Genomic DNA, 6,945 nt, shown 5'->3' with positions numbered 1-6,945 from the left:
AGGGGGGGGGGGGGGGAACGGATGGAAAAGAGGGTGAAGAAGCGCTGCTGCCTAAGGAGCCCCCGAGGCCCCACCGTGGACTGTCAGTTCTCTTGCTCAGGCCCAGGTTTCATGCCCTCTACCTTGCCCCTCTCCCGCCAAAGCAAGGCTCCAAGTTCCTCCCCCTCTCACCTCCACAGAAGGAAAGTCCCACCAGCCCCAAGCTGAGACACATAGGAATAGAGATCTTCAAATGGTCCCATTCGGCAGCATTGTCGCCTGTCCACACGGCTCCTGAGGAAGAAAAGAGGGAGGGAACTTGCAAACAGTGAAGGGGCTCAGCCTTTTATATAGCTGACCTCTTTAACCTGCCACATCTCCTCTGGGGCCCCCAGAGTCCTGCTGAGGATGCCGGAGTTCACAAGAGCACTTCAACACAGACTGGCCCTCCCACTCCCTGCCTCGCTTTTAGTGAACAGCTGGAAGGAAGTACGTAACTCTCAGAGGATGGACAGACTTCTCCAAGAACCAGGCCCAGGTCCCTCTGCCACAGCTTTATTCTCCAAATCTTACCAAAGCGCTGGGAGCCAGCAAAGAAAGCCCTGCTCAGGACAAAGGGGCGTTCTGTGCCCCCGGAGCGCAGCACCAGCCCGTCAGCAGTTGCCATGTGCTGCGTGGGAACAGGAAAGAAGGGTAGTGAGGAGCAAAAGCCAGCTGTCATTGGTGCAAGTTCTCGGTCCTTGGTCTCTCCTCTTTCAGTCCCTTACCACGTAGAGGCCATAGATGTTATGCACGTCTCGGTGCTCCCAGCCCCCATAATGCTGGGCATCCTTGAGCATGGTGACCTCAGGACCATTGAACACGGACGGTTCATTCATGTCATTCCAGACATAGAGGTTGGGAGATGAGCCCTGAGAACACAAGGCAGAAAATGGGGACAGACGACAGAGGGGAGGAAGAAGACAAAACAGTGTCTGAGCAGAAAGCTCCTAGGAATCCAGAAAGATGCATTTCTCAGGGAGCCCCCAGGATCATCAAGGCCCCGATATCTTATGAGCAACCAACCATAGCAGGGATAGCAGGCAGAGAATGACTGATTCCAAGAGGTAGAGTGGGAAAGACAGAGGCAGGTCGGGGAGGGGCTGCCATACCTCATAATTGTCAAAGCGAAACATGTTAGCCCACCAGGCCCTCATCTTGGGATTGGTGAAATCAGGGTAACCGGCTGCGCCTAGAAGAAATCAAGGATTGCTTTCAACCCCTGAGGGGCAAAATAGCCTCCACTCTAGCTCCCTGGTCTCCCAATAGCCTCCTTCAATTCTGGGCCCACCTACCTGGCCAGCACCAGCCTTCGTAGTCAGAGCCATCCCGGGTTTTAACGTACAGACCCAGGTTCTGCAACTCTTCATGTACGCGGTAGCCAGAGTCCACCTTGATGTGGGGGTCCACGATGGCCACCAGCTGGGGGCACGGAACATGGGTGGTGAGAGTTCTCCAGGGCTATCATGCCTGAGAAAACCAACCATGGCTGCGGCCCTCTTACCTTCCGCCTCTTGGAGGCCAAATGCTCAAGCATGGTAAGGGGCTGGGGGAAACGGCTGGAGTCCCAGGTGAAATACCGCTTGCCATCAGCATGCTCAATGTCCAGCCAGATGACATCGCAAGGCAGGTTGTGATCATCGAAGCCCTGATCGACTTCCAGAACGTCAGCCTCATCCCGATAGTTCCAGCGGCTCTGGTGGTAGCCGAGGGAGAAGAGCGGGGGCAAAACCTGGGTCCCTGCAGGTTCAGTGAGGGATGGGTGTTACAATGGGGTCAGGCTCAACCTGGCCAATGGGGATGCCCAGAAACTAAGGGAGATGAAAGGGCACAGGGCTAGAGAAGAGGCCAAGGCACAGGATTTCTGAAAATGCAGTCATCCCTCAAGAAGCCAAGGACCAGAAAGGGAGGCTGCAGGCTGACAGAGTAGGGACACTGCATACCTGTGAGACTAGCATACTGCCGGAAGACATCAAAGACAGACGGCCCCAGCAGGAGGAAGACATCAATGATGCCACTCTCCGACATCCAGCGAACATCTGTCTGTGGGGTCTCCCCAGAGCCCTGCAGGTAGTCCAGCATCTTCCCAAACAGGGTCTGCAGAGGGGACCAGAGAGAGGTCTGACACCACCCTCTTGCTTCCCAACCCAAAGACAAAGCAGCAGTGTTTTCCTCAGAGTCCTCACACAGCTGGCTCCTTGAGTCACTTTGGGCTGAGATTAAATGTCACCTCCTCAGTGAGGCTTCCCTGGGCCCCATCATAAGCAGCACCGCCCATCCCCATCACATGACCGCTGCATTTCTTTCTTAGAACTTACCACCACTGAACTCATCTTCCCTCTGTTACCTGTTTAATCTGTCTTCCTCTTTTCCTAACTCAGTGAGCAATATATCCCCAGCACCTAGAAAAGGGTCTAAAGCTCCTAATGCATACTCAATAACAAACGTATTAATAAATGCAGAAAAGGAAATACCTTCCCTCTGAGTCTGTGTCTTCTGGGAGTGTCTGGGGAACTCATATGCTGCTCAGAAGGCCCAGGGCCTGTCTCTCATCCAGTCCCCAAACAGGTATCCAAATAGGCCACCCTACCAGCCTCTTCAAAGCAAATGCCCCTAACACACCCATTTGTCTCAAGGCCTGACGATTCCCTCCCTTATTGCTTCCCATGCCTGTGCTCTCACCTTGCCTGCAGTGTTGGAGGATATGTCAACCCAGGTCTCCGCGGCGTTGAGCCAGAAGATGCCCAGGTCCCGATGAGGGCTGTGTGCTAGGAGCACGGGCACAGAGCCATATAAGGCCATGCGGTTGTACAGCTCATACTGGAACACGTCCAAATTGTAGAGGCGATATGGCTCCCCACCCCTGCAGGCAGACAGACAGACAGACTGGCCCCGGGCCATGGCACGCACAGCCCCAGCCCCAAAGACACAGATGAGGGATAAAAACTGGCCCCTCTGCCCTTTCTCAAAGCAGAATTTCCTGCTGGCCAGAGGTTCTCTGGCACAGGAAGTGAGCTGCGCTTGCCCAGAGGGTCTCACCTGTGCACACACCTCCCACAGCCCTGACTTCTGACCCCTTCCCTCCCCCCATATCCGGATGTCACTGTAGGACTCACTCAGTGACTTTCAGCCTCAGGTTGTCTGCATGCTCGGGGATCCCATACACATGCTCCATGCCTGGCAGAGAGAAGTCCAAACTCACAGACGTGGGGCCTGGAAGAAAAGCAAAAGATGAGCTCCAGAGCTTCTGCTTGGCAAGGACTCCCTGTCCTCCTGCCCAAGGGTCTCCCAGCCCCTCACCATAGGGCTTGCTGTCAGTGTGAGTTTTAAATGTCTCTTCCCAGGCTCCTGGCTCATCTTGCTCTGCCTTCCCCTGGGTCTCGTCTGGCTGGAAGGAGAAAGCAGACCACTACTCAATCACACACCAGGTCCTCTCTCTTCCCTTGCCCATTTTCTAAATCCCATCCGTGATGGCAAGACTAAGCTCAAATTTCTTGTGGGTCTTTCCCCTCCAACCTCCCAGCCAGCCCTGTGCTCCAACCACCCACCCCCACCAACTTGCCTTATCACCATCCCCAGGTGTTTCTTCGGGCTGGGCCCCATCGCCCTCAGCTGGGTCTTTTGATCCTTGCCTGGAAGGTAGGAGAGCTGTCTGCTCCAATCCAGAGGGGGCAGGGACGAGGGGCTAGTGGAAGGAGGGGTGAGGGAATAGAGAGCCAAGGGTCCAAAGGAACGAAGGCACTGGAGGAAGGGACTGAATGTTAAAGCTTGGAAAGGGACCCCCAGTGAGCAGATAAGTGTGCAAAGGACAGGGAGAGAAATGAGAAAGGGAAATGAGAAGTAAATGCCACCAAGAGGTGCCTTCCAAACACAGGCCCAAACCACCAGCCTCTGCCAGCGTTCCAGAAGAGACAGGCAGACAGGTTCAAGGGCCTGGGTTCGGAATGCCCGTCCTAGCCCTGCTGCCTCTACCAAGAGACTGTGGCCCCTCACTGGGCCTCAGCCTCTTGGCGTGACACAGGGTTTTGCAAAGGCAAGTGAATCATAACCATGGTCAAGCCTCTACACAGGGACTCAAACAAGAGATTCTGCCAAAGGATGCTTTCAAGGGCAGCTGGCAAGCAGCTCTGCCCAGAGCCTCAGTGCACGCCAGCTGAGAGGCAGGAACCCCAGCAACAGGCAGCATCTCTCCACCCCTTGGCAAAGCAAGAAGCTCCCTACATTCCTCAAGGATATCCAACATTTCATCTTCCTTCTCCCAGGGGGCTCCTAGCCAGGGGAATGGGGAACGGGAACCAGAGACCATATAGCTGGGGAAAAAGAGGTGAGTGAAGGACAGGGTATGGAAGGGTCTGGGGCACCTTCCCTGGGGGCCAGAGTGAAGGGCGGGTAAGGGCAGAGGAACAGATACAGTACCAGTGGTCATGGATTTACCTAGAGAAAAGGTTCTTGATCTTATCCCAAATGCTACCGAGCGTGAGACTAACTTTATCCGAGAAACTGGGGCAGGAGGAGATGGGTAGGGAAGGGGAAAAGGAGGCACAAAACCAACACAAAAACAGAAACATAAAAGTGAGTTTCAGTCGACAAACTTCCAGAGATGGGGTGGGGGAAGAAATTAAAAACAAAAAACAAAACAAAACAAAACAAAAAAAAGGAAGAAAATAAATCTGGGAAGTGTGATGGTGTGAGAGGGGGAAGAGGGAAAGGCAGACCCAGGCAGGCCTCTCAGGGAGGAGGTGCCCAGGGTACAGCTCACGGACAAAAGTGACTGCCTCCTGGTCTGTACAGGAAATGGAGAAAACTTCGACCCAGGTCTGCTTCCTACCCTCCTTGATGGTCAGCTTCTCCCAGCCCCCAGCCCCGACCTGGCTCTACTACCACCCTGTCTCCTCCCAGGGACCCAGTGCCAGACCCTACGACACACTAGGTCCCCTTCACTCCTGACCCCTGTACTCACGAGACCCTGGGAGCCCTCTGGTGCTCAAAATTTAAGAGTCCTCGGGCATTGACACTGAGCAGAAGGCTGCGGTCCTCCAGTAGGTCGAGGCGGAATGGCCGTGCCGTCAAGATGATCTTATAGGGCCCCTCAGCCATGGTTACCTCCACGCTGTTGGCATCCCGGCCAGAGACAGAAAGCCTGGGAAAAAGATCAAAAGGGATATAAGGAAGTGCAAAGTGCCAGGAGCAGTCATGACACTTAGAAGACGGGGGACCTGCTAAGAGCTATACAGGCAGTGTGGTAACAGTACAGGGACAGATAAGTTGACCAAAGGAATCAAATAAAGAGCCTGGAAACAGACCCAAGCATCTCAGAATGTTGAAATGTAACAGATGGCATGGCAGTTCAGTGAGGTCTGGAGGACTATTCAATAACAGAGTGGAAAAACACATTTTCTGTATAGAAAAGAAATGGTATCACACTCCTACCTCATACCAGATACAAAGATCAACTCCAGACAGATTATGACTTAAAATTTTAAAGTAAAACCTTTAGAAGAAAATATAAAAAAATATTTTCTGACTCTGAGGTAGAGAAGGATTATTTAAACACAACTTAGAAAACACTAACTCCAAAAGGTAAGAGACTTATCTACCTGACAACATAAAATTCAGAATTTCTATTTATTGAAAGATACGTTAAGGGTAATCAAAAACAAGAAAAGTCTGAGGAACTGTCCCAGTCTGGAGGAGCCTCAGGAGACATGACAACTAAATATAAAACAGTATCCTGGATGGGATCGTGAAGCAGGAGGACATTAGGTAAAAACTAAGGAAATCTGGGACTTCCCTGGTGGCGTGGTGGTTAAGAATCCACCTGCCAATGCGGGGGACTCAGATTCAATCCCTGGTCCGGGAAGATCCCACGTGCTGCGGGGCAGATAAGACCGTGGACCACAACTGCTGAAGCCCACGCACCTAAAGCCCATGCTCCACAACAAAAAAAGCCACTGCAATGAGAAGCCCGCTTGCCGCAACAAAGAAAGCCCGCATGCAGCAACAAAGACCCAATGCAGCCATAAGTAAATAAATAACAAAAAAAACTAAGGAAATCTGAATAAAATATGGACTTTAAGCTACAAGGATATATCGTAAAACACAAGGAGTGTAGTCGATATTTTATAATAGCTACTAATGGAGTACGACCTTTAAAAATTGTGAATCACTATATTGTACACCCATAACTTACGTAATATTGTACATCAACTACACTTCAATTAAAAAAAAATGAGGGCTTCCCTGGTGGCGCAGTGGTTGTGAGTCCGCCTGCCGATGCAGGGGACACGGGTTCGTGCCCCGGTCCGGGAGGATCCCACATGCCGCGGAGCGGCTGGGCCCGTGAGCCGTGGCCGCTGAGCCTGCGCGTCCGGAGGCTGTGCTCCGCAACAGGAGAGGCCACAACAGTGAGAGGCCCGCGTACCACAAAAAAAAAAAAAAGAAAAGAAAAAAAAAATGAAATGGTGGCGCAGTGGTTAAGAATCTGCCTGCCAACGCAGGGGACACGGGTTTGATCCCCGGTCCGGGAAGATCTCACATGCCTTGGAGCAGCTAAGCTCGTGCGCCACAACTACTGAGCCAGAGCACCACAACTACTGAAGCCCACGCACCTAGAGCCCGTGCTCCGCAACAAGAGGAGCCACCGCAATGAGAAGCCTGTGCACCACGATGAAGAGCAGCCCCCACTCGCCGCAACTAGAGAAAGCCCGCACGCAGCAACGAAGACCCAACACAGCCAAAATAAATAAATAAATAAAATTTTTAAAAAATAGGGCTTCCCTGGTGGCACAGTGGTTGAGAGTCCGCCTGTTGATGCAGGGTACGCGGGTTTGTGCCCCGGTCCAGGAAGATCCCACATGCCACGGAGTGGCTAGGCCCGTGAGCCATGGCCGCTGAGCCTGCGCGTCCGGAGCCTGTGCTCCACAACGG

At 52.8% G+C, this 6,945-nt stretch overlaps 1 protein-coding gene across 4 annotated transcripts in view; it reads right to left on the bottom strand.

Annotated features, from left to right (window-relative positions):
- The window catches only part of GANAB (glucosidase II alpha subunit), a 16,838-nt gene that overhangs the window by 3,964 nt on the left and 5,929 nt on the right, over positions 1-6,945 (bottom strand). For 2 of the 4 annotated variants that reach the window (XM_007462146.1, XM_007462148.1), the window contains 13 exons: positions 4,979-5,158; positions 4,453-4,518; positions 3,581-3,650; positions 3,319-3,406; positions 3,135-3,231; positions 2,701-2,881; positions 1,962-2,115; positions 1,523-1,758; positions 1,314-1,440; positions 1,131-1,210; positions 747-890; positions 553-649; positions 172-273 (listed from right to left, as the gene is read on the bottom strand). In XM_007462146.1, the coding sequence (XP_007462208.1) occupies positions 172-273; positions 553-649; positions 747-890; positions 1,131-1,210; positions 1,314-1,440; positions 1,523-1,758; positions 1,962-2,115; positions 2,701-2,881; positions 3,135-3,231; positions 3,319-3,406; positions 3,581-3,650; positions 4,453-4,518; positions 4,979-5,158 (1,622 nt within the window). The remainder of the gene's footprint in view (positions 1-171; positions 274-552; positions 650-746; positions 891-1,130; positions 1,211-1,313; positions 1,441-1,522; positions 1,759-1,961; positions 2,116-2,700; positions 2,882-3,134; positions 3,232-3,318; positions 3,407-3,580; positions 3,651-4,452; positions 4,519-4,978; positions 5,159-6,945) is intronic. The other 2 variants (XM_007462147.1, XM_007462149.1) reach the window with 1 other exon arrangement.

Source organism: Lipotes vexillifer, unplaced genomic scaffold (assembly GCF_000442215.2).
Source record: "Lipotes vexillifer unplaced genomic scaffold, Lipotes_vexillifer_v1.1 scaffold1129, whole genome shotgun sequence".
Classification (NCBI taxonomy): Eukaryota; Metazoa; Chordata; class Mammalia; order Artiodactyla; family Lipotidae; genus Lipotes; species Lipotes vexillifer.
Note: the sequence above shows the minus strand (reverse complement) of the source record. Positions and strands in the feature narration are given on the sequence as shown.